General features: G+C 56.9%; 2 protein-coding genes across 2 annotated transcripts; both read right to left on the bottom strand.

The window, feature by feature from the left end:
• Positions 1-1,862: 1,862 nt before the first annotated feature.
• LOC116448910 lies at positions 1,863-12,761 on the bottom strand. Its single transcript, XM_032119950.1, has 6 exons — positions 12,653-12,761; positions 10,119-11,726; positions 9,169-9,175; positions 8,719-8,869; positions 7,865-7,960; positions 1,863-6,379 (listed from the first exon to the last, which is right to left on the bottom strand). Exons 1-6 carry the CDS (start codon positions 12,665-12,667, stop codon positions 3,751-3,753), a joined length of 4,506 nt encoding a protein of 1,501 aa, XP_031975841.1. The 5' UTR covers positions 12,668-12,761; the 3' UTR covers positions 1,863-3,750.
• A 1,073-nt stretch (positions 12,762-13,834) lies between these two features.
• On the bottom strand, positions 13,835-18,891 carry LOC116448752 (leucine-rich repeat-containing protein 15-like). Its single transcript, XM_032119649.1, has 2 exons — positions 18,707-18,891; positions 13,835-17,109 (listed from the first exon to the last, which is right to left on the bottom strand). The coding sequence occupies exons 1-2, from the start codon at positions 18,723-18,725 to the stop codon at positions 15,374-15,376; spliced, it is 1,755 nt and encodes a 584-aa protein (XP_031975540.1). The 5' UTR covers positions 18,726-18,891; the 3' UTR covers positions 13,835-15,373.
• Positions 18,892-26,432: the final 7,541 nt, after the last annotated feature.

Raw genomic sequence — 26,432 nt, 5'->3', positions numbered from 1 at the left:
CTGCTGACTGCAATAGGGGATGGATGAGTGCTGCACATGTGCAGGGGATCAGGGGCTGATCCTAGCAGCTGCCTCCTCTGCCAGGGAGCTGCCCCAGCTTGGGTCCTCAACCTGCAGGTCCTGTGTCACCCACCCCACCTCTCCAGTGGCATTGCCAGCATCTCCCTGCTCCTACAGGACCGGGTGCCAAACCGGCCCCTTCTTGCTCTGCCCACAGCGCACAGAGCTGTCAGCTCCCAGCTCGCCATGCCTCTCAAACCACACCAGCAGCTGGTGAGACACTGCTCCCAGCACAGCTCTGCACATGTCTGGGACTGGCACACGAGGCAGGCACGCAGGGAGGAAGCTGTGGCAGCGCGGCCACGAGCTGGGACAGGTTCCCATCACAAGCCAGCAGTGAGACTTGCCCAGCAGAGGCCCAGGCTTGCTCCTTGCTTGGGTTATTGTGCAAATCCCCTCACGCAGGTGTTCATTGCCCCCCTTCCCATGAGCCACAAAAAACAGCTTTGCTTGCAAGCCCCCTTCCTGCCCGTGGGGTGCCCCAGAGACAGGAAAGGGAACTGAGGCAGGTGGCAGGGACAGGCCACCACACCCACAGCATGGGTGGCTCCCAGCAGGGCTGACAAGCAGAGGGTTACAGGTCAGTGCTGCAGCATGAGTGACAGTGCTGTGGGAACTGCTTCTCACCTGCACAGGGCAGGAAGAGAGCCAGCAGCAGCTGCAGGACTCCCAGGCCATGCTGGAGACCCCTGGTTCCAGCACCACTCAAGGACACGTGTATGGTGTCCTGTCTCTGCTTCTAACAGTTGGCCACCTGAGGCTGTGAGGACCTCAGGCAGCCACAGCAACTGGGAAGAGGTGCAGAGTGTCACAAGCAGCCTGGAGACGCCACATAGGGATGCTCAACTTTTTTTTTCCAAAGCAAGAACCAGGGGCATCCTGTTCAAGGAGCAGTAAGCAGAGGAAGACCAAAGTGAGGTGATGTCTCGTTCAGTGCATGGGCAATCCTGGGCACTCCTCACCACATGGTGCTGTGAATGCTAAAATCTTACCTGAGTTCAGAGAAACCAGAGAAATTCACAGACTAAAAACCACCAACCACTACCCAGTGCAGCAGCGTGCGGCTAAGGGATGCCTGGGCTGCCCACAGCAGAGTGGAGAGGGTATGCTGGGGACTGTGCACTCTACAGCACCTGCCCCAGCCACACACCTTCATTGCAGTGAGCTGGAGCCCTGCAGCAGTAAACACGGATCTCCCTGGTGCAGATCCCCCATGCTCTGCCCCATCTCCATGAGCTCTCCAGCTGCTCTTGCTCAGCAAGCAGGAAACCCCAGGGTGCTGCCCCACAGGCTGCTCAGGCACATCGCCCCCAGGACGATGTATCCCTCTCAGCTCCTTCCCTCCTGGTGTACGCTGGAGCCAACAGGGGCAAATGGGAACAGCTGCTAATTCCTCCCAGCCCAGCCCAGCCCAGCCGTAAACCTCCAAGGATCGGCCCTAAAGTGGTGCAGGGAGCCGACTCTTGCCTGTGAGCCAGCTGCACCAGCCTGGCCCTGGGAACACGCACGCTGTATTTTCATTGCAAATTACAAATCGATCATAGCAGGAAATTCCCGTGCTGAGAACACCCTTGGCTGTTATTATTTTACAGCACTCTGAGGCACTTAGAGGTGTTCTGGGCACTTAGAAAGACGTGGCCCTTTCAGGGTATTATGGGGCAAATTAGTTTTAAAAGCAGCTGTAGGAATGTTGGCCATTTGGCTTCCAGAGCCGGATGGGCACAGGTGGAGTCTGCGGGGCTTTGTGCTGCTTTCGGATACAGCACCGCCCTGCAAAGAGGGAACCAGCACGCTCCAGAGCGAACACCTCGCGCCTGACCCCAGCTTTATTAATAACCAGTAATTAATAGGAGAGCGGACGTGCCTTGTGTCTCTGAAGACCTTTTAAGATGTGATTATGTTGTGCTAATCTCACCCCGAAGTACTTCCCTGTTTAGACTGTGCTGGGCCATTAAATATCTGAAAAGCCAGCAGAGACCCCCCCTCATCACCTCGGGAAGTGCTTGGGGTCTGCTCCCCAGCAGCCAGGCCCCGCTTTCAAACTCTCTAAATCAAGTATTAAGCCGAGTCCATCTGGATTGCCAGAAAAAACACTCCCTCTCCCTCATCTGTATCTCATTACCTGCTGTGCCAGCCCTGGCCCCAGAGCAGCTTGCTCCATCCCGCCCAGATATGCTGCCCCACGCTCGCCTCCCATATTTCACAGCCGTCAGCAGCACTTCAAGGAGTAGCTGAAGGGCCTGTAACACTGCGCAGGTTCTTAGCAAGGATGTATATCCTGCTCCCTAATGCATAGCTGCAGGCACGCACTCTAGCACAAAGCCCCTTTCCCCCTCCCCTGCTCTTGCACCAGGCAGGGGAGCTGGGGAGCTCAAGGCTCACTGGCTAGGAGGTTTCTGAGTTGCTTTCCCACTTTTCCTTGTGAAACACGTGTCCAAACTATTGCTTTTCAGGGACTCTTTCCTTGGGAGACCTCCAAGCCAGGCAGCCCCTATGCCACATAACTGGGGAAGGCCACCCAAAAGCAGGACAAGACGGAGCAGGCGCCAGCCTGCAATGGCAAGGAGTTGAAGACAGACACCTGCGACCCTGTAGAAAATGGGATCCAATTTGGGAGCAGCTTACCTTGCACAGGGCAAAAAATCAAGACTGAACCTAGAGCAAAAAAAAGGTACCCAGAGACCCGAATCAAGGAACATCCCTTGTGTTCATCAGCTCCAATTCTCCAGGAATAAAGCTTCCCAGGGAAGGTTTCAACACTTTGTGATGGCAGAAGCTGCAGAGGAATGGCTGCCTTTGTTTAAGTTTGGCACTTCCCTGGGCTTGGCAGGAGCCCAAGACTGCAGAGGTGAAGGCTCACATCAACCCTTCCTCCCAAGCTTCCCAAGAGACCTGCAGCCAGGTCTCAGCAACAGATGAGATTTAAGAGTGGGAAGAAAAGCTTATCTATTGTCTTACAGTACCACTGTCTGCGGAGGGTCAGCCCTTGTCCTACACCAGTCCCAAATGGCCAGCACTGACTGGGGACCCCACACTCCAGCAAGCAACAGGAATCCTCAAAAGCAGGTCACGGCAATAAAAGCCCCAGGATGAAAACAGTCTTCTCACCAGCCCATCAGACATGCAGGGAGGGGGGGCTTTAATATCAGGGAGGAGGAAAGGGAGAGGGAGAGGGAAGAGGTCTGTGTATGATGGTGGTACAGACACTGACACATCCCATAACGTGGCACAGGGAAGAAGACTGGGTTCGGGGCAGGAAGCCTTGCGATATCTTTCCCCAAGGACTACAGGCACCTTCCAGGGATGGGAGGAGATTCGGGTAGCGGCTCCTGACCCTACGAGCAAAGAGCGGCCGTGTCCGCGGTGCGGCGGGGTCCCGGCCGGCGGGTGCGGGGGCTCCGGCGTTTCGGTGGCCGCGGTCAGGCGGCGGCAGCCACTGCCTGTGTCGGGATGCCATCTAGTGTCCCTTGGCAGAAGGGCCGTCAGGCAGCGAGGCTTGCAGGCTCCCAGCACCGCCAGGAGTCAGCCGGAAAGCATCCCAAAACAGCCTGAGTGCTGGGACCGCTACATTGGGATCGGCCTGGGTGCCGGGACCCCCATCCCAGGGACAGCGCACCCTGCGGCCAGCACGGCTGCAGACCCCAAAGGAGGACAACTGGCACAGCCCAGGTCATACAGGGGCAGCAAAGCTCAAGGCAGTGCCAGGGCTGGCTTGGGGGTCCCCGGAGCAGCCAGGGCCTGAAGACTCAGCAGCCTCACAGGTGGCCTGGGGTGGTGGCGGGTGTCCTGGTGAAGGAGAAGGACAACCACCCCCCCCAGCAGTGTGCAGGCTGCCTGCAGTGCCAGCGCGGCCAGCCCCAGGGCCAGGGACACCTGGCACTGCCATGGGCTGGTCCACAGGGACAAGCCCCAGCCACGATGACCGCTGGGGGCCAGGGGTGGGGAGGCTGGACAGGGGCTCGTGCAGTCTGATGGTGTGGGGACAGGAGGTGTGGGGAGCAGGACGGTGCCTGCCGGGGCAGGAGCGTGTTGGGGGGCAGTGGGGGTGGGCTGGGCACCAACTGTGGACAAGTCACACATGGTGGAATGGCCCCATTCCCTGTCTGATGCAGGAGCATGGTGCGATGGTGAATGTGAGGCCAGCGGGACTGTGCCCAGAGCAGCAGTCCTGGGGAATGGCCAGAGTGCCACGGAGGAAGCTGAGACAAGGGAGGCTACGGGTGTTCCCTGTGGGGTGGTGGCTGGCCTCTCCCTGGGCACTGAAAGAGCAGGAGGCTCTTGTCTGGTGGTGACTGCCAGTGAGCTTGCTGGCACCGGTGTGGTGGCAGAAGCTAGAGTGGGTGGCACAGGTTCTGGGTGGCTGGCCCCAGGAGACTGTAGTCTTACGATGGCTGAAGTTGAAACAGCTGGTGAGGGGGTGGTGATGGAAGCCTTAGGCATCTCAGCTGATGATGATGGTGTGGCAGTGGAGGCCTTTGGCAGCACTGGTGATGAGATGGTGATGGAGGTCTCTGGCAGCACAGCTGGTGACGAGGCGGTGATGAAGGCTTTTGGCAGCATAGTTGTTGATGGTGTGGTGATGAAGGACCTGGGCACACTGGTTGTTGATGGTGTGGTGATGGAGGCCTTTGGCAGCACAGTTGTTGATGGTGTGGTGATGGAGGTCTTGGGCTTATTGTTTGTTGATGGGCTGGTGATGAGGACCTTCTGCAGAACAGCTGGTGGTGGGGTGGTGACAAAGGCCTTAGATTGCTTGGTTGGTGACAGAGTGGTGAAGGCAGCCTCCACTGGCATGGCTGGCAACACGGCAGAGGTGACCACAGGTAAAACAGTGGTTGGCAGTGTCCTGATGGGAAAGGCTGCCAATGACAGCATGGTTGGTGCTGCTGGGGACACAGCTCCACGTGACAGCAGTGTTGACATCCTTTGTGATGGCGTGGTGTTAAACGGCAGAGTACCTGGGCAAGTCAGGTGTTCGTCCCTCAGCAATATTACTGCTTGCCCTGCCAGGTGGGGTGGGCTCTTGCAGGAGACTTGGGTGGACAATTTGACCTTCTCCCTGTTGGCCAGGATCCAGCAGTGCAGGTACCAGAGGTTGCAGTCACATCTCCATGGGTTACCACTCAGATACACTGAGCTGAGCTTCTTCAGGGGGTCTAGGAGCCCACGGGGAACACTCTCCAGCAGGTTCTTTCGAAGGTTCAGGGTTTTCAGATTTGGGAGAGAGGCAAAGACCCCTTCATCCAGAGCAGAGAGCTGATTTGTGTCCATCTGGAGATCCAAGAGCTTGCTGAGCCCAGTGAAGACTCCTCTTGGCAGGGCTGATAGCTGGTTGTGGGACAAGATGAGTTTGCCAAGGGATGTGAGGTTGACAAAGATGCCATCTGGAAGTGTGGCCAAACTGTTCCTACTCAGATCCAGCTCCCGCAAGTGTGGCATGGTGTCAAAAAGGCAGCAGGGGAGCTCCATAATATGGTTTGAACCCAGAGTCAGCAACTTCAGTTTGTTTAAACCAAAAAAGCCCTGAAGAGGGAGAACCCTGATGAGGTTGTTGTCCAAGAAGAGTTTCTCCAGGTGAGGCAGGCTCCTCAGAAGCATAGGTGGCAGTGCCCTGAGCCTGTTCCTCTGGAGGCTGAGCTCCAGCAGCTCCAGCTGACTGTCTAGCAGTCCCTCTGGGAGGTCCTGCAATTCATTCTCATACAGCCGGAGGACCTGCAGCTGGGTGAGTTTGCTAAAGGCATTCACAGGAAGAGTTGTGATCCTGTTTCTAGACAGGTCCAAAAAAGTTAGATTGACAAGAGAATCAAAAATGCCTTCTGGAAGAGAAGGGATTGCATTGATGTGCAGGGAGAGCTCTCTCAAACTTTCCAGCCCATCAAACAGGCCTTTGGGGATGGATCTGAGCTGGCTGTCTCTCAGCTCCAGCCTCTGTAAACTTGGGAGGTTTTGGAAAGTGTCCACAGACAGTTCTTCTAAAGAGGCACCAGAGATGTCCAAGTCCCTTAGCTTGTCCAAATTATCAAAGGCTCCAGGTTCAACAGTCTTGATTTTATTGCCAATAAACAAAATCTTGATCAGGTTGGGCATGTAGCTGAAGGCACCTTTCCTTATAGCAGTGATGCTGGTTTGCACAAAGATCATCTCAGAAACAAAGGGTTTTGCAATCTTTGGGATCTCTTTGACATCATTTTTTGTGCCTCTGTAGACCTCCTGGTGGTCTTTGGGCATTTCATATGGATCTTCACCCAGGATTTGATCTTGGCATTTATAGGGATTGAAGGACAGGAGGAGAAGGAAGAGGAAATGCCAGTACATCATCCTGAAAAAAAAGGTTTCAAAAACCAGTTATGAAGAACAAGAAATCTCTGTCCACAGCTCATGAACTGTGGTACCACACTGTTGTTCAGCTCTCAGGACTCTTCTATTCATGTATCATGACTCACTTCATCAGAAAAGAGAGACTGGACAAGCAAAGATACACTGCATTTACACAAGTTCACTGCTGTTGGTACCAAGGGATGGAGAGGCAAAGCAAGCCAGCTCATGGCTTGCCCTGGGAGATGCTCCAGGAGGGACAAGGGCCGGACAGCCTGTTCTCTGGCCCTCCTCACATGTTTGAACTGCAGGCTCAGTCTGCCTGGGTGAAGAAGGCAAAGTGCTGCTGCCCATTAGTGCTGCCCCAGTGGGTCCAGTTAGTCAGAAGGGCAACAGCCCATTCATGCAACAACAGAAGCAGTCAGCTCTGCACTTGCTAATGAGGGATCAGCAAGGCTCCCAGGAGCCAGCCAAGACCAGAGGACGTTGTGTCCTCAGAATTTCCACACTGTGCTGGGTAGACTTGCTATTTCATTGCTGCTTCTTTGAGTTCAGGGGGCTGATTTAAAACATGGTTTCTAAGCATCTCTTTTTCAGGGTTCTTGCTGATTGCACCGTATTTTGGCCTGGTTATACAGCTCTGTCAGACAGAAATAGTTAACCTGTGAACAGCAACCAAGCTTAAGAGCAAGGCTCATCGAAACCTTGGAATGTCCACAGATTAACTCTTTAATACCTAACATTTGGGGCTCTGATCTTGCAGGTAGGAAGTGAAGTCACTGATGCACACCTTCTAGCAGAGCCCACTACTTCCATGGAAACATTTGGAAACACTCAGCTAACACATTAACTGGGGTTTAACTGCCATGATCGTATTTCCAACTTTTGATTCACAGCCCTGGGAGCAGAGAAAAGACATATGGGTTTCTTCTTGGGTGTCCATGAAAGCTGACCATGCAAAAAAACTTATTCTGGGAGGGTAAATTTGCTATGAAAAGTTATTTTTTTTAAATGTTGAGATGTCAGCAAATACAGGAGAATAAAAGCCACTGGGTTTGAAGAAAAATGGATGGGAGGTGACATCGGTTGTGCAGGCTGCCCCCATGGCTCCCAGGGCAGAAGCCACTGCTGATCCCTGCCTCTCCTCTCCCCAGGGAGACTCAGATGGGGGAGCTGGGGCTGTGGTTGTAGAAGTGCCTGCTTCACATCTGCTGCAGGGGCAGTGCAGTGGGTGAAATGTGCAGGTGGAAACGTCTGGGTATGTGGAGATGAAAATAGACAGTTTTGAATTGCAAAGCCCTTTTAAAACCCTCACTGTGGTCCCTTGCTTGTCCCCCACTCCAGCCAGGCAGAGTCATGGAGGGATGGTCCGAGCTCATGGCACTGCATCCTCCCCTGCTCCTTGCTGCAAGGAAACAACCAACAGCCCTCCACACCACCCCTCACAGAACATTTTATAGAGCAAACAAAAGCATTTTGCATCACTTACCTGGTTGAGCACTTGCAAACAAGTTCAGCCACCGGAGCGAGCCATGCCATGCGAGGAGTGAGGACACTGGATGGGGGTCTCATCACCTGGCCAGCCCTTTATCCACGTCCCAGGCACAGGGCTTGGTTTCATGTGAGGTCAGGACACAGGCCTGTGTGGGGAGATAAGGGACGGCCAGGGAGCCAACAGAGGAGCTGTGTCCCCAGTGCAGGGGGCCACGGCAGAAACCCCTTAGAGGGGACGCAGTCACGTACTCCCCAGGCGTTATCTGCTGGCACCACTTGACTCGTAACATCCAGGGAAACCTGAAGATCTCCAGGCCAGCCTGTTTTGCAGGCAATGGTCTCTGTGGTCTCATATCTCCACCAGGGTAACTCACCAGTTTCACAAACACCACCCCCATCGACACAACAGACAGCTGTTTCGTTCCTCAGTATTTGCCTTATGCAGCTAAAAGAGCAGTTCTGAAACCATTTTTTAATGCTTATAAACAGTGAAACATCTGTGGCTGGACAGATAAGACAACACCTGGGCTCTGTGCTCAGCCCCACAGCTCCACACCTTGCTGGCCCTGGTGTTGTGTGCTGCACCCCAGCGCAAGCCAAAGACCCTCCCACGGTGACACCCAGAGCTCCTGGCTGGTGCAGGGCATCTTGTGGGATGCTCTTTTTGATGCAAAGACTTAAACTGACAGGATATCCATTGCTTCCCCATGGGTAATTGCACTGATTGCATTTAAACATCTTCTTCTGTTTTCCTGCGCCTGCAAAAGCTCAGCTTCTGCTTGCTGGGTTTCATTGCACTTTTCCTGGCAAATCTGAAAACGAACTACTGCACATTTGCAGCAGCCTTACCCCTTTCCAACATCAATGTCGGACGCACCCAGGTGCCCACTGGGTACTCCCCCGGCTCTGCCGGGCCCGTGGAGCTCTGTCCCGACGGCCACGAGATGGTGCCGCAACACCGCCACACCAACACGCACGGACACGGACAGACACATGGACGCTCACAGACACGCACGGACACGGACAGACACAGGGACACTCACAGACACACGTGGGCACGGACAGACACACACGGACACGGACAGACACAGGGACACTCACAGACACACATGGACACAGACACAGGGACACTCACAGACATGCATGGACAGACACAGGGACACTCACAGACACGCATGGACATGGACAGACACACACGGACCGGCACACACTGACACACAGGGACACAGGGACACGGACAGGCACACACGGACACGGACAGACACACGTGTGCTCTTACACCCCTGGGTGTGCACCCACGCTTGCCCTGCCAGGGGAGCACACGCCTTACCTGTCACCCCCTGGGTGGGCAGCGCTGCCAGGACTTTGTGCCTCACCTCCACAGGTCACAGAATCAGAATCCCAGGAGGGGTGAGGTCGGAAGGGACCAGTGGAAGTCATCTAGTCCAACCTCCCCACTGAAGTAGGGTTCTCTGGGTACCCAGGCTCTGTACAGATGGCTTTTGAGTATATTTAGAGAAGGAGACTCTACAACCTCGCTGGCCAACCTGTTCCACTCACCCTCACAGGAAAATTCTTCCTCTTGTTTATGTGAAACTTCCCACATTCCATTTTCAGGCTGCAGGGCTGCAGACTAAGCCCTGACAGGGTAGGGGGGCCCTGCCGGTGCACACCTGGGCTGGAGCTCACCCTGCAGCCAGGCAGCTCATGCCCCTTGCTGGGCAATCAGCAGCACTCACCCACACCTCCCCTGGACAACACAAACCTGTGTCCTGGGGGTTTTGCCAGGCTGCAGCTGGGCCTCTCTTCCCTCTGCAGTGCCAAGGGACGGTGGCTGCAGCAGGCAGACATGAGCACACCATGACCATGCCAGAGTGGCACCTACTCACCACCAGGCACTCGCACCTATGCCACACTATGCAGAGCCCCTGACAAGATCCCAGTGTACCACATCGACCTTCACTGCCTCTCCCAGACACACAGACAGTGGTGGAGGAACAGAACGAGTCCTCTCTCTGCCATGGGAACTGGTAGCACAGAAGTCATAGATACATTTTAATTATATTTGAAATACACAGGAAATACATAGCTGAGAGGATAAATACCAGCAGGCCAGCTGTTGTGGAGAGCTCGGTGACAGCTGGTGACCATGGCAGCGGTAGCAGAGCGAGATGGAGAGCCGTTTGTTTCCCAGGCTGGTTCAGAGGTCGCCAGTGCAGAAGCAAACGCCTGCCCAAGCTCTAGGGCACTGCGGGGAGACCTGGGGACGTGGCCTCGTTGCCGCTCTGTGCTGTGACAAGGACACTGACTTGCAGCGTGCCACAGCGGGAGCGCAGCACCCAGGCACCCTGGTACGCTGGCGCCAAGCCCTGCTCCTGAGGGAGGCGAAGGCTGAGCTGCTGGCAGGCTGTGGCATTGCAGGCCATGCTTACAGTGCCCTCGGGGTTGGTGTAGGTGCACTGCCCCGGGGCGTCTCTGTCCCAGCCTTCCTCTGGTGGGACACCGTGTGCTCCTGGGCACTCCAGCTGCCTGCGGGGGACCTCCAGCAGGGACTGGCCCTGGAAAGCAGCTGGACTGGTGCAGAAGGCTTGGCCATGGATGAGGGGCTCAGCAAAGCTCTGGAGCCAGCGGAGGAGGTAGGAGAGGTGGCAGTCACAGACCCAGGGGTTGTCAGACAGCTCCACACGCACCAGTTCATTGTTGGCATCGAAGAGCCCCGGGGGCAGGCGGGCCAGGCGGTTGTGGTCCAGCACCAGGGCGGTGAGGAGGGGCAGCTCAGCCAGCAGCCCCGCTGGCAGGCTGGAGAGGTGGTTGTGGCTTAGCCGTAGCTCTATCAGCCGTGCCAGCCCCTGGAACACCCCAGTGGGCAGGTGATCAATGGCGTTGTGTGAGAGTGCCAGTGTTTCCAGCACTGACAGGTTAGCAAAGAGCTCCTGGGGCACTGTCTCCAGCCGGTTGAGAGCCAGTGAGAGGTGGAGGAGGACAGGGGTGCCAGTGAAGAGGGTGGCAGGCAGGGTGGCCAGGTGGTTGCCCTCCAGGCTGAGGACAGTGAGGTTGAGGAGACCTGCGAAGATGTCAGGGGCCAGGCTGCCCAGGGTGTTGTGCTGCAGCTGTAGCCGCCGCAGCCCCCCTAGCCCAGCGAAGATGCCGGCTGGCAGCTCCTTCAGCTGGTTGCCATCCAGGTGGAGCTCAGTCAGCTGGCCAAGGGTCCTGAAAGCACCAGGAGGTAACCGTGCCAGCAAATTGTCACTGAGCTTGAGGACACGAAGGGCAACAAGTGGGGCCAGCAGCCCATCCGGCAGCTCAGCCAGGGCATTCTGTGAGAGGTCCAGGGCCTGCAGCTGCCGGAGCGGGCGGAAGATGCCTGGGGGCAGTGCCTCGATCCTGTTCCCCGACAAGCGCAGGTCCTGCAGGTGGCATGAGGCGGTGAAGAGCCCCGGCTGCAGAGTGCGGATGGCGTTGGCACTGAGGGAGAGCTTGCTGAGGCTGGTCAATCCTGCCAGCGCCCCAAGGCTGACGGCTGGCAAGGGGTTGCCTGACACCTCCAGCTCAGTGAGGCTGGGCAGCCCCTGAAAGGCACCAGCCTCCAGCTCTTGGATGTTGTTGTTGATGAAGACCAGCTTGGTGAGGGTGGTGCTGGAGCCCAAAGCCCTGCTGTGGATGCTGCTTAGGGCTGTCTCCACGAAGAAGAGCTGGGTGGCACTTCCCGGCAGGCCCTCCGGGATCTCCTGCATCCTTTCGTTTGAGCAGAAGACTTTGGAGGTGTCATAGCACTGGCAGGTAGGGGGGCAGGATGGGGGCAGCCCCCCCACCAGCAGGGACCCCAGCCCCAGCAGCATGTAGATCACCAGCCTGCACTGGAGAAGGAACCAAGCCTCACCCTATGCCCTGACACAGCAGAAATCTGCACCCACAGGCGGGCACTGCTGGGGAAAGGGCTTCTGCAGCCAGAAATACAGCAGGATCAACCTCTGGGACACCACCAGCACAGGCTGCTGCCCTGGCCATGTGGCATCCCTCCAGCCCCAGCTGCCAGCACCTCCCCAGCACTCCCCTTGCAGGAATGGGGAGCACTTCCCTCCCAGATGTCGCCCCAGGGTTTTTACTCTGTACCCCACCCCACCCTATGAAAACCAGAGTGGTGCCACCCTCACCAAAGGTGGCGAGCAGCCACATCCTGCAGAGCAGCAGCTGAGGTGGGACCTGTGTTGGGTCCGTGGAAGTCTTGGGGGGAATCTGTACCCTTGTCAGACGTCTCCACAGGCACAAAGCCAGGCTCTGGGGCAGGAGAATATGTGAAACACAGGGCTGTGCTGCACACACTGGGTAAGGGGCACAACCCTGCAGGGCAGCTCTGAGCTCAGTGGCAATAGGAGTGGGCTCCACCACTTGTATTTCTAATTGCCTGTCAGGTGCTTCTTTTTCCACAAGCAATCAGAGCAGCATTAAACCTGCTGGAGGGATATTCAGCCTGACCAAACACCTATTCCCAGCCCACAGAGGTACTTTTTGAGGCAGTGGCCTCCAGACCTCTGCCAGTCCCTCCCTAGCTGGGATACATGCCGGTGCTGCCTTGTGATGGGGGATATTGCCCGCCCCACAGCAATGCCCACCTGCAGACACCCTGTGTCAGTGGAGCTCTCCTGGACTTACACCAGCACTTGAGAGCAGCACTGGGCTTGGCATTTCCTTTCCTCTATCCCACTTGTGTTCACCAGAGCTGACAGTGGCTCCCATCCATCCCAGGCCCCCAAACTACCCGAGCAGTGTGGGGACCACTTACCAAGTGTGACATCATGGGGACGGTCGCCGAACCTGCAGCAGACTTGCAGGGATGCTGCTTGCTGGGACAGTGTTTTCTGGGGCGGATGGGAAGCCAGCCGAAGCCAGGGACAAGCTGTTCCTGCTGGGGCGGAGCTGCCCCTCACTGCTTATCGGCAACAACAACCCGTGTCCTTGGAGCACTTTGAAAAATAACCCGGCCCCAGGAGGACTAGAGGTGAGGCCAGAGGCAGCCGCCTGTGAGCATCCTGGCAAGGAAGTGGGGTCCTGGCCCCGGACATCCACTGGTGCAGGGATGGTAGCAGGGTGCTGCTGTCACGGGTGGCTCCAGTCCCACACCAAGGTCAGCATGCTTGCTTCCAGAAGCCCCCTAAGAGAGCCCCAGGTCTTTATTAAATCTCACTGGGAAATAGTGCTCAAAATATCTCTGCCATGAGAGAAGAGACCAGGTGCAGCTTAGCAAGGCAGATGAAGGTTGAACTTGATGTTAGAGGTGTTTTCCAACCTTATGATTCTATGGGGAGGGGACTACTGTGGGACCATCATGGTGGTCACCAGGGCTTTTACATCCCAGCCAGCAGTGGGATGGTGAGGATGACTCATGGATCAGCTGAACTCCCGAGGAGTTTCAACCTGCCTGGAGGAGCAGCACACACTGTCATAAGAGCTGCATTGCAAGGGCCTGCGTTGAAACAAGCTGGGCTGGCAGCAGCTATGGAGGCACCCCCAGGGGCAGGAGGAGGGATACTTTACTGCACTCAGTCAGCCTCATGGAGCAGATGGTGACACATGGAAAAACTCAGCTGACACAATCCAGTGGCAGCCAGCTCTGAAGGGAGCCAAGCAAGTTCCCTACCACCCCAGCAGGAGACTGTGCAGGAGGCAGTCAGTGTCTCCATCGAGAAGCTCGCTGAGGTCTCAGCTCATTCTCCAAAAGCCCACCCACTGCTGTTGTATGGCTTAGCCCTCCTTGGTCCATCATCCCAGGCTGGAGTCCAGGGACCAGCAAGGGCTCTGCAAAGACAGCCCACTAACCCTCTCCCAGCCTCACCAACCCTGAGTCAACAGGCTTTTCCTCAACATGGTAAAAATCTCTGAGGAGTGGAAATCAAGTGCAGCCCCTGTCCCTACTGGGCCATTCCCTGCTGCACACCAGGAAGGAGTGAAAAACAGCTCTTGGCACTTGGAGTGGACAATGGCACTTTAATGGGAAGGTCACACATCAGCACCCAACAGCCCCGAGACACGGTCCTGTGTCTTCTGTTATCATGCAGGCCTCAGCCCAGAGGAGTGACCCATCATGTGCACCAGCATAGAGCTGCTTGTGCCAGCACTGGCTACTGAGGTGCTGTGAGCAGCCAGCACTGCAGGGTGGACACCAAACATGCACCTTGTCCCACAGCAGCAGTCCTCAGGCCGCCTGGTGCCACCACGCCACACATGGGGATGAGCTGAATCCCCCCATGGCCGTGCTACAGCTGGAGAAGGCAGCTGGATATAGGTGCTGAGGGGGGATGGCGTGGCACCCATTTGCAAACTGCAGAGCAGCCAGCACTTGCTGACCCCCCACTCTGTGCTGCCAGCATCCACCTGCCCAAGGGCTGCCACCAGGCAGGGGCACTGGGCACACACAGGAGGGCACTCAAGGGAGTACGAAGAGGATGAAAAAGCTTTGCCAAGCAGAGCAGGACCAGGTTGCTCACTAGCTGGCGGAGGGTATTAAGGAAATGGGAACCAGGGAAGGGGAGGAGTAGAAGCAGCCCCAACATGCTCCAGCAGCCCAGGGGCACAAGCACAGGAGCTTCTCCCAGCCCCTGCAGACACTGCACACCCATTGTCCCACTCCTCTAACTACCCTCGCAGTGGGGCCAGTGCAAGCCCCTGGCACCCTGTGGGGTTGAGGCAGGGCGCTGCAGGCAGGGGCACGGCCACAGCACGGTCAGCACCAGCATGCAGTGAGGGCTGGGGGGCTGCTCCTGCCCGTCCCCGATGCCAGCACCCTGTCCCGTGGCTCTCCTGGCTGCAGGTGCACGAGGGGAGCAGGCAGATGCTGGGACCAGGGGACGGTGCTGGCTGTGCTCTGGCCTGCCCTGCCTGCAGGCAGGGAGGGCAGCTGGGACGCAGCTGAGACACTCAGGGTGTGCCAGCCTGGGCAGCAACCCAGCCCGGCGGGGAGCCCTGCCCAGGCACCCGTGAGTGACGGAGCAGCACGACGACATGCAGCTCTCCTGGGGCCAAGGTGCTCGCTCGGCTCCCGGCCCAGCATGATGGCTTGCACTGCCTGCCCAGGCAGGGGCAAGGGGGGAGGCATCGCGGGGGCAGAAGGTGGGGAAGAGGCAGGCAGCACGAGGGCAGCAGCACTGCAGGGAATGATGCAAGGTGAAGGATGGGGAAGTCCTGTTATTTGGGGTAAGCACCATCGTGGCCAGGCTGTGGCTCCTGGCTCTGCATCCCACAGCTTAGCTGCTGGACCCGGGCAGAGAATGAGCACAGAGGCTGCACTGGAGGCAGTAAAGGCTGGGGATAGTGGGCAGCCATGGGAGGTCACTCGGTGGGGAGGCCCTGCTGCAGACCAGGGGCAGAGCAAAGCAGAGCAGGACAGGGGTACACGCAGCACACACGGTGATGTTGTCCCATCCCAGTCAGCAAGGGCAGCTGATGCAGAGCCACTGTCATGTCCTTGACCCCACAAGCACCTCTGCTCTCAGGGTCTGCCAGACACTCAGGCTTCATTCGGAGCCTTCATCCTCATGAGCACAACGTGGCTCTTCTTCCTACAGCCGTAGACCACCAGTGCCACCAGAGCTGCCAGCAGGGCCACGCACACCAGCACAACGACTGCTATCACCACCCCACTCTGCAGGCGTGTCAGCCCCCACTGCCCCCTCTCTTCCTCCTCCTTCTTCTCCTCCTCCTCCTCCTGTGGGGAGGCTGGCAGCCCCATGGGGGGCTCCATCGAGGCATCCTCTGGGGATGCTGCCTCGGAGGTGTGAGCAGGGAGCAGGGTGCTGGGATAGGGAGCAGCAGTGGGGGGCTGGGTGTCGATGAACTGGTCCCGTGGCAGCCCGGCAATGGGGATGCCCTGCAGGGCAGGAGGCTGGGCACACAGCGGGGGTATCTCACCCACCTTGTGAGGGTTCTCCTCCAGCCAGCCCTGCAAGGGCAGGATGCCCTTGTCACAGCGCCAGGAGTTGTTGTGCAGCCTCACCTCTCGCAGGGCAGTCAGCGGGGAGAAGATGCCGCCAGGCAGGTACTCCAGGGCATTGGAGTGCAGCTGCATGTGCCGCAGCCCAGGGGTGGCCCCGAAGAGGCCCCGTGGCAGCGCCTGCAGCTGGTTATGGTGCAGAGAGATGTTCTGCAGCTTGGGCAGCCCCTCCAGTGCCCGGGCATCCAGGCGGCGCAGGGCATTGGAGTGCAGCGACAGCTCCAGCAGCTCCCCCAAGCCCTGGAAAGCCCCTGGTGCCACCAACCGCAGACGGTTCTTGCTGAGAACCAGGAGCTGCAGCTGGGTGAGGTTGCTGAAGACGGCAGTGGGGAGGGTGGAAAGCTCATTCTCGTAGAGCCAGAGCTCCTGCAGGTTGGGCATGGGCCCAAAGGCACTGGGAGAGATGTCCTGCAGGCGGTTGACGTGCAGGGTGATCTTGGCAAGGGCGTGCAGGGGCAAGAAGACGCCGCTCGGCAGAGTAGTGAGGAGGTTGTTGGACAGGTAGAGCTTCTGCAGATTGGTGTTGTGTACAAAGAGCTCTGGGGACAGTGTCTCCAGCTGGTTCTGGTGCAGCCCCAGCTCCTGCAGCTCTGGCAGCCCATCAAAGGTGCCCACCGGGATGTGCCGGAGCCGGTTCTCGTAGAGCCGCAGCACCTGCAGCCGCGCCAGCCGCTCGAAGGCCCGGGGCGGCAGGCGGTCGATGTTGTTCCTGGCCAGGTTGAGCTTGGTGAGGCTGGTCAGCTGGTCAAACACCCCCTCCTGCAGCTCCTTCAGGTTGTTCCCGTGCAGCTGCAGCTCCTTGAGGTTGCTCAGATGGGCAAAGTGGGAAGGCTCGACCTGGAGGATCTGGTTGCTGGAGAGGAGCAGAGACTCCAGCTTGTCCAGAGGCTCAAAGACCTGCACAGGAAGCTCCTGCAGCTTGTTGCTGGCCAGGCTGAGGTAGCGTAGGTCGGGCAGGTTCTGGAAGGCCCTGGGGCTGATGCGCGACAGGGCGTTCTTCTCAACGCGCAGCCCAATCAGCAGGGAGGCGTTGCCGAAGGCGGCGTCGCCCAGCTCGGCGATTCGCGTGTTGATGATCTGCAGGGTCATGGCATTGGCAGGGATGGGGCTGGGGACCGTGGTGATGTCAGCACCAAAGCACTCCACCTGGGCGCTACGGACACACTGGCACTGCTCTGGGCACTGGCTACTGGCCAGCTGGATGCCCACTAGCAGCAGCAGCCACCGCTGCCAGCCTCCCTGCTCCATTGGACCTGCAGAAAAAACAAAGGAGAGGGGTTCAACCCCTGAGATTTCCCAGCTGCCAGGGCCACTGCCAGGGATGGATGCTGCTTTTCCTCTGGAAAAAGCCGCTGAGGCTGTGGCCATCCTGCTCCCAGCACGGCAACGAGGCAGAGGAGGACATGCGAGGAAGGCTGGGGGCAGGCAAGGCTTGGCACAGCCCAGGCAGGAGCTCAGAGCAAGACAGAGCTGGGGACCATGGTGCCTGGCTGCCATACCACAGCTATTAGTGGCATCCCTGGCGTCCCAGCTCTCTTGGCTCCTCTGGCAGCCGGGAGTGTGGTTTCCTGTTTTACAGAGTGTGGCGAGCTGCTACCAGCAGCACTGGCCTCCTGGCACCACCAAAGAGCCAAGACCTTTACCAGAGCTGGCTTGTGGCACCCACAGCGGGTCCCAGCATTGCCCCAGCACCCCAAGCACCCTCCTAACTCTGAGCTCCTGTTGCAAAGTCAAGAGCAGTGCCTGGGGATGCTTTAGCTCCAGTGCTGCAGGAGCCTGGGTCAACAGGACCCTTGCCAGCTCCCAGCAAAGGCTGGGTACTGGGTGGCCCTGTGTTCCTCCCATCCCCAGCAGGAGGTCTCAGCCTGGCCTATTTTTGCCATCAGTGTCTGATGTGGGCACGTGTACACAGGCTGGTGCCAGGGCTGGTGCCCAGGGAAGGGAGGGCCTTACAGCACAGTTCTCCATTACCCCACAAGCACAGATACCGTGGACACCCTCTCCTCCCTCCTCTGGCCTGGGAGCTTACTCCCTCCCTAGATTAAAGCAGCAGCCTTGTGCCAAGCGGGCATGGAGCAGCCCCCCTTAACAGCTTCATGTGGCACAAGGGTGGGAGAAAACCTGCAACTCCTTCTGCTCTGAGCACAGCTCAGCCAGACAGGCGAGTCAGGCAGCAGAGGAGTGTGGCCACAGTGCCTCAGCTGGCACCCAGGGTGTTGGGGCACAGCCCCTGCCCTCCTCCCCGCCCTCCCCCCAGGGAACCCTCTTGCTCTCAGACAGGGAGGGAGGAGTCCTCCACAAGCCAGCATGGTTTATGTTTCCCATATGGAAACAATCTGCATCCAAGAACAGCTTTGTTTATAGCAAGACATTTATAAACTTCCCCAAAAGCTTGGCACATCAAAAGCCCTGCTCATGTCACTCCCTGCTAAGGCAGCACTGAGAGCACCCACACTAGAGCAACCTTCAGGAAAGGCAGCTGGAAACAATTGATCTCTCTTTTTCTTCTAGGGACAAGAAACTTACAGACCAAGAGGCTGAACATTCTCTACTGCTCAGCCCCTCAGCATCCCACTGCTCCTAACACTGGACCCCAAAATGTTCCTGTGCCCCACTTAATTTTCTCTATTGATCATTGTCTGGGATACATTGCCTATGTAACTCTTTCAGCTCCCACAGCATCCAAGTGGTCTCACTTTTTCAGAGAGCCCTTGCAAGATAAACATCTCCATCAAATAAAAAAATGCTGAACATGCAGATCCCACCACTCCACCACCAACCCTCGGGGCTGCCCTGGGAGTCCCCGGGATCCATATCCACTCACAGGGGCAGTAGGAGAAGGAGACTTACCCGAGTGTCCTGCAGTCATGAGCGCCGAGTGAGCACAGCCCCGTGCTGGCAAGAGAGCAGAGTGTGGTTCTTTCTTCCCCTCCCAGTATATAACCCGTCCAAATCAATGAATCAGCACAGGGGCAGTGGCGGGGTTAGGGAAAGCGCTGAAGCAGAGCTGCTTCCAACTCCTATTTCCTCAGCAAAGCAAGCATCTCAAGGATGGAGTTTTGGGTTTCCCCCTCCTGAACCCCAGTGCTCTTGTAAGAAGACAAGCAGAGGGTCCCTGTGAACATGCTGCTCATGTCAGCCAGTGCCCAGGCAGCAGCTTGGCCCTGGGAGCTCCCCTGGTCCCCAGTGGTACACAGCCAGGTGCCCTGACCCATGGGGGCAGACAAGGCAAAGCCAGAGCCCTGGGCACAACCCTGTCCTTCCCTGGCACGAGTTCGCACCAGGGCTGTTCCACGGCACTTCCTTGGCACAGGCACAGCTCTTGTGTCCCTGTCTATGGCTCCTGTAAGTATTAGGACTTCTGGCTGTGCCCCAGCCCAGGGCCACCAGAGCAGGCAGACCCCTGGTGCGCTGACCCTGCCCGGATCACACCTCTCATTCCCCCCAAAGCCACAGATGCCAACGGGCCACAAACCCACTAGCAGCCACTGTGGGCTTTGTCCTTTGGGCACCACAACCACCGCTGCCAGGAAGAGGGTACCACGCCAGGGTCAGCAGTTGCGTGAGTGCCAGCCACAGGCCAGGCTGCTTCAGAGAGCCCTCAGTAAGCCAGAGCATTGCCCATGAGCCATGAGGATCACCTGGGTGCTGAGGAACCCCCATTGCAGGCATCCCTGCAACCCCAGAGCAGCACAATGGCTGTCTCCCAGTGGGTGCCACTGCTCTGCCCCCTCAGCACTCCTGACACACAGGTGATGGAGCCTGGTACCCAGGGGTGTTTGGAAAGCACCATCGACTTGTTCAGGGGCACCTGCTGCCATTCCTCCCCTGCTCCTTCCAGCCCACATCGGTACATTGGGGTGTCCTTGGGTCCCATCACCCAGCCCAGGTCTTCCCAGCTCATCCACCTCCTCAGGGCAGTCCCAGTCCAGCAGCAACCGGGAACAGATATTCGGGAGGAAGCAGCTACGGACAGTCAGCGTGTGTGGCCCCTTTGGGCTTCCTGGAGAGCCACTGCAGTTGCCTGCTAAGCACAGAGCAGCTGGAACTTCCCTGAAGGCATCTAATCCTGTCTCAGCCCACCCATGTTTCCGCTGGTTGCAGCAACCTCTGCTCATGTTCCGGATGGTACTGATGAGCTGCTCAGGATGGGAACAGCGTGGGGCTGCTCCTGGAAAAGGGAGAGGAAACGTGTCATGCTGTGAGAGGTGGGAGCGTGCAGGGCAGTGGAAGGGACAGCTACCTTGTTCAGAGAGGGGGCCAGACTAGAATAAACTGCAGGGATGGAGAGCAGAGTTCCCAGACAGTCTCAAAGGAAGGAGACAGGGATCGTGGGAACATGGTAGGGAGTGGGACCTCAGCTGGAGGCCACGGCCACCACTGTGTGAGATTGCATGGGAGGCTCATCTGCCATAGGACATGCTGGATGGCCACGGACCCCTCTCTGGCTGGAGAGTGAGTGCAGAGGCTGAAACTACCCCTGGCCGTGCTTCCTGCCTGCTCTGGGGCAACACCCAGGCATTTGGGCACAGAGAATGGGCATTTTGAAAACACCACTCACCAACTGCTCTAGTTCACACTCTATTGACACAGCAGTTCCCCAGAACCATTCTTCCCAAAACAATCTTCCCACTTCTGTGACAGCAGTGCAGCTGGAGGTCAGGCACTGGGCTTGGGAGCTGCGTGCTCCCTGCAGCCCTGGGACAAGAGCAGGGCTCTCACAGCCTCATCACCGGCTCTGTCTGCCCACTGCCAGTGCTGCTGGGCTCCTGCCCGCTCTGACTCACCCAGAAGCTCACAGCTTTTCAGCGAGGCAACACAGAAACTAAACCTCAGCACTTCCGATAAACCACTGCCCCAAGCCCAGTTCGTCAGAGGAATGTCAGACTCGCCTCTTTCCAAGCAGTGCTGCCCCAGGGCAGACAGGGAGGCAGTGGTGGGTACCTCAAACACCCTGCCCCAAGAGGGGCGGTCATCAGATTATGGCCCCTACCACAATGCAAAGTTTCAGAGCAGTAGAGGTAACAGTCCTAACAAAAACCCACCTGCCTCTACCCAGGCCTCAGGAAACTGGCTTTGTCTCCTGGCCCGAAAAGATTATTATTTTCAAGACATCGCTAAAAATAAAGAAGGGCTGGGTAACAAATGGCACAAGCCTGTGCACCATTTCTGCAGCCACTCCCGGAGGTGAGCGCATGGGAGCTCGCCCCAGGCTACTTACAAGGGAGAGAAACACAGTGCAAGAGCTTGGGACAGCAGCACGTATACACCCCGCACATCTGGAGGGGAGAGGCAGCTCCTGAGACAGCAAACGGATGTGATTGAGGGTGATAAGCATTTTGCAGGGAGAGGCTGCTCTGCAGAGCCAGGAGCTCACACGGTGCTGGATGGAGTGGGCTGGGTCTCATGCTGCAGGAAAGCCCCAGGTTCAGCATTGCTTGGTGGACCTTTCCCACCTCCGGCTGTACCAGCCAGAGGCTGAAGCCCCCCTGACCAAGCCCTGGATGGTGTGGAACCACTGTTGTACCCCTGCACCTTCAAGGAGACGATGGAGCCCCAGAACAGCAGCATCACTTATTGATGGAGATGTCTGCCTTGCTACAGGACAGCAGGGCAGTCCCGTGTCTGTCTGTCCCTTCTGGCATACCTCCAGCACATCCCCACGGCCAGGGTGGTGGATGCAGCAAAGCTGAGTGGCTCTGAATCACCGAGAGACTCGAGACTGCTTGGAAAAATTCATGTAATCGCTAAAATTAGCAGCTTGTGGGCTTGGCTGGGAGAGCACATTGTTCATCTGCCAAGCAGCTGAGTATGCTCACCCACGCCATGCAGACTCAGCTCCCCCCTTAGCCCCTGCTCCCTGCACACCTCCAGCTCCTGCCTGAATTGGCACCCTGGGCAGGATGGGACCTCCCCATGGCCTGCTGCTCCCTGCAGTGCGGTGCTGGGATGCCCCCAGTTACTTTGCACTGCTGCAAAGTGCCCACCCTGCTATGAGAAACCCCCCCAGTGCTCACAGAGACCAGCTGGTCCCAGGCATCAGGCCAAACACCTCCAAAGCAGAGAAGGAGGGTGGAGGGCTGGGCTAGGGGCCACAGAGGGGGTCCTCCCCATCTTCCAGCACAGGGGGACACCTCTGGGCCTGAGCCCTGCAGCAGGACCCACAGACTCAAGCCACGGCTGAGGGGTGAAGGAAGGGGCATTAGTCACTCAGGGACTGGTGCTGGGGCCACCTCCACCCTTAGAGAAGCACCAGCAGCCCCTGCCTCACCACGGGCCCACCCTAACACTTTGCGGAACCCAAATGAGAGAGCTCATCCATAGGGCCAGTGATCCAGCCACAGGGACATTTTCCTGTGGAAAATGCAGGGCCAGGGCTGCCTCACTGCTCATGGCTAGATGATGCCATCATCTGCCCCAAGGGATGGGGACATGTCCTGCCTTCCCTGGGAAAGTGCTTATGCAAAGTGGGAACTTTGGGAGGGAGCAGCAGCAGCTTTGGTCCATCGAGGACGGTCAGCAGGGAAGGCCATCAGGCTAACCTCCATCCAAACACCAGCACCAGGCCCACCACAACCCTCCTGGAGCTCAAGGAAAATGGCATTTAGGATCTCGGGCTCCAGTGGGGCTCACCCCAGCAGCAGAACAGCCTCCAGGCTCGGCCCTGGCCCGAGCGATAGCAGCAGCACGCAGGGCTTGGCCCAGGCTCAGGGCAGCGCTAGGCTGGAAGGAATGTGGGGCCCACAGCCAAGTCCGCCTGCTGAGATAATCCGAAGCGGAAAGAGCTTGTCCTGTGTGTGCTGTGAAAGGGGGGAAGGACCAGCTGGGGCGGGAGGCGATGGCATGGGGCTCACACACTGTGAGGTATTTCCTGGATCAGCTTCATCTCTGTAAAGCTACCTCTGGCACCGTGAAGTGCCCCAAGCACCTCTTCCCAACACACAAAGGGGGAAGTGGCCTCATTTCTTCCCAGGAGAAGCCAGCAGAGGAGTGAACAGCAGGCTGCAGAGCTACTGCCAGCCATTGCTGGCTCTCTGCCCTGCGCTTTTTCCATCCAGAGAGACACAAAGGCACAGCTGGAAGTCTGGCATGCCAGTCCTACAGCAGCAGCAATGGCACAGGGGCTGAGCCCAGTAGTGGATGGCTCTGGGTGCTGCTGGAACAGAAGCCCCCACCCTGTAGTGAAGTAGGACTCACCCCCCTTGGCCCAAGTAAGAGACATGAACACCCACAAGGGAGTGTAAACCCAGAATTTGGCTACAAAAATGGAGGCATTACACCTCCCTAGTTTGCCGCTCCCTAGCAGGGACAAAGCAGGAGCTTCAGGCCTTCCCCTCACTGTGAGCCTGTAAAGAAGCCTTGGCCAGCGGGTATGTGCCTTTGGCTGCGTCTCCTCCCAGCTCTTCTGTCATCCCTAGGAAATGCTCTGATATCAGGGCTGCCAGATCAGCAGCCCCAGGCAAGCAGTACTGGTTGGAGGCCTGGAGGAGACACAGCCAATGCTCCTAACGTCAGGCAGAGGCTCCCAGAGCTCCTGCCTCGCAGCCAGCAGCTGCATGCACTCCTGAACCACGGAGCACTGCTCGGGCCTTCTCCAAGCACATCCACCATCGCTCGACTTCTCTTTGCCATCAGGAGAGGGAAGATCCAAGGTGCAGGCTCTGATCGTGCTGCTGTGTGCTGGAGGACTGAACTGCATTTCACAGGCAGCAGCCTGAGCTCACTGCCCTCTACAAGCAGTGACCAGGGCGGGCCCTCCAGCAGTTCCTGGTCCCACAGGGCAGAGGTGGTGGGATGGCAAGGACCAGGACAGCAGGGACACAAGGAAGGGATGTGTGTGCTGGTGACTCGGAAGTGCTTGCTGCAGCGGTTGTGAAATGGGCAGAGCTGCCAGTGTTTATGGCAGCAGTGCATTCATTCCCTCACCACCCTGTGCTTTGGGGACTCTCTGGATTCAAATCCCGATGAGCAAAGGAGAATGGCATTTGTAGTGACATCAAGGTGGAAACACAATGAATACTCCCATGGCTTGGCACAGGGTAGGTCAGAGCTCCCACTGCTCCAGGATTTCCTTAACAGAGAGAACAGGAGCAACTGCTACAGCAACAAGCATTGGAAAGGACTTCAGCGAGCTATGGCTGGGCTGGCACAGCTGGCCTAGTGGTGATGTACCCAAGCACTCCCAGCTAGGATGCAGTCCCGGAAGCAGGTCCTGGACTTGGAGGTCTGGATAACATGCAGGGCTGTTAACCATGACTCTGCACCCCAATCAGGTGCCAAGAGAGCAGAACCAACCCCTTCAGCCACTGTGTGCAGACGTGCTTTGCATTCACCCCTTCCCCAGTATCCAGGACCCGCTGGACCAGGAATTAAGTACCTCCAGTTTCTTCCAGGCCACTGTATCTTCAGCCCAGCCTGGTGACAATGGCTGAGCAGTAGATGATGCAAGCGTGGGCTGCAGGGACTGAGAAAATCCTTGCACACAAGAGAACAGTGATTTGAGGCAGCAGCGAGGCAGAGCTGCCCAGAGAGGGTCTGGGGACCAGCCTGCTGCCTTCCTGCTGGCCACAGCTGCATCATGCTGCATCAAGACTATCCCTTCTCCAGGAAAAACAGAAATGGGGTATAAATAAGGATATCCTTGGATTTCTCAGGCCATGGAGTTTTTCAGGAAGGGCTGAGCTCTGTTGGGCAAGAAGCAATGAATCAGAGGCAGCTCCAAACAGTACACCTCAGAGGAAGAGTTAGTAAACCATCCCAGGCACTCATTGCTCCAGCCTTTTGTTGTCTGATGACTTCACTTCCCCCGTCTGGCTCAAGTGTGGGGAAAGCCCGATGACAGCATGTGAAGAGGAATCATCCTGGGAAGAGGAATCATCCTCGTCTTAGCACTTGACTGTACACAGCTCTGTGCCAGAGCCCCCACGTGCCAGAGCTGGAGCTCAGCGACTGCACTGGAAGCCAAGGAGCAGCATGGGGGCTCAGCTGGCTCCACTGCAGGGCTGGGGCAGCCAGAGCAGGGTTCAGAAAGGCAGCAGCTGGTGCTGCCCCCAGGTTGGACATCAAGGTGCCGTACCCATGCCATGAGCAAACAGGTGCTTTTCCTTAGAAACCACACACTGTGCATCCAAGTGCCCAGAGCACACTTCCTTCACTGAGGGGAAGGATCACCAGCACAGTTTGTAGAACCATTTCCTCACTAGTCCTGATTATACTGATCTGCCTGCTGAGAGCAGATGCCTGCGTGGCACCGTGTGACAGCGGCTGCAGCTGGCACAGCACAAAGTGGTCATTACAGCTGTCCAACCAAGAACCTAAATTTGTAACAAATGTCTCTTCTTAAACACTACATGCAGCCACCCAGAACCACCACCGAGAAAGCTCCCTGTTGGTTTTGTGCTTCTCTCAAATATATTGCAATAAATATTCTGGAGCATCTGTTTATGAATTCAGTCACAGATTGCTTCGCACCACTTGCAGCGCCTCGCATTTCTGCTTCTTTAGAGATGGCTCTAACTCCCATTTAGCCAGGTTTGCTAAATTTTGTTAAACCTCACCAGCAAGACAATGATCATTTAACACTACAGAAGCACATAACTTTCTTTTCACAGTCTGGAAGAGGATTTAGGCCCCACAGTAGAGCACCCTGGAACAAAGCAGTCACAATTTATTCTCAATGCCTAGAGTAACACACAGCAGGGAACCAACCATAAACCTGAAGGAAATGCAAGCTTTCTGCACCTCAAGTCTGTCATGTGTGTTTAAAGGACATCCAGGAAAATCCCTAATAGTTAGAAAGTCACTAAGGTTACAAAATGACTCCTGGAGTAGAGGCTCTCGGGCCCAAGGAGCCAAGGAACCACACCCAGAGGTTTTAAAGCATGTCAGAGCCTTTAAGAGCAAATGAAGTCCTATAATGTAGATAAAAGCTGATAGTTAAATCCAGGAGCTATTAAAGCACAGGCAGTCTGACAGCTACCAGTCTACTTATGAACTAAAATATCCATACAATTCAAAATATTAATATAATGTCAGCATAAAGACCAAAACCCACACTATTGCCTTGTAGTTGCCTTTGCACATCAACACTTGAAAGGGCTGGAAGTCAGGAATAGCTCTATGTAATAAGGTAAAAAACAGTGAGACTGAAAATGCGACTGAACACTCCAAGCTGATGGAGTTGTGTATGTTCCCCAGCCAACTTCAAAATGGAGGTGACACTTTGTGACCCTCAGTTGAGGCACTCCCTGCCCCTCGGCTGCATGCTGCCGTTTTGCTAGCCAAGCCCAGGAGAGACCATTCCTTTCTCTCCCAGCTCAGTCAAGACCAGCTCTCAAACCAATTCACCCTTGTGGAGCCCTGGGCCTCCACCTGGTACTGTGGTTTCAAGATTCCCTGCATCATGCAACCAGGAACACCTTATTTATTCAGACCACTGGCCAAAGCTTAAGGATCAAACTGTTTACTTAAAATTCAGAGTTGTAGTAACTTTACAAAGTTTCCAGAAAACCTCCAAGCAACCAATAAAATACATGAAGGTTATACTTCCTAGCTCAGCATCTTCCTCTGCTGTTAG

Source organism: Corvus moneduloides, chromosome 10, assembly GCF_009650955.1.
Source record: "Corvus moneduloides isolate bCorMon1 chromosome 10, bCorMon1.pri, whole genome shotgun sequence".
Classification (NCBI taxonomy): Eukaryota; Metazoa; Chordata; class Aves; order Passeriformes; family Corvidae; genus Corvus; species Corvus moneduloides.
This window is presented reverse-complemented; position numbering and strand designations above follow the sequence as displayed.

What these genes read in the sequence shown, in the direction of transcription:
- LOC116448910 (XM_032119950.1), bottom strand. An exon ending in GACATTGATGTTGGAAAGGG is followed by an intron (nt 7,961 to 8,718) that starts GTAAGGCTGCTG and finishes ACGTGGATAAAG; the next exon opens with GGCTGGCCAGGTGATGAGAC. An exon ending in GTTTGCAAGTGCTCAACCAG is followed by an intron (nt 6,380 to 7,864) that starts GTAAGTGATGCA and finishes CTTTTTTTTCAG; the next exon opens with GATGATGTACTGGCATTTCC.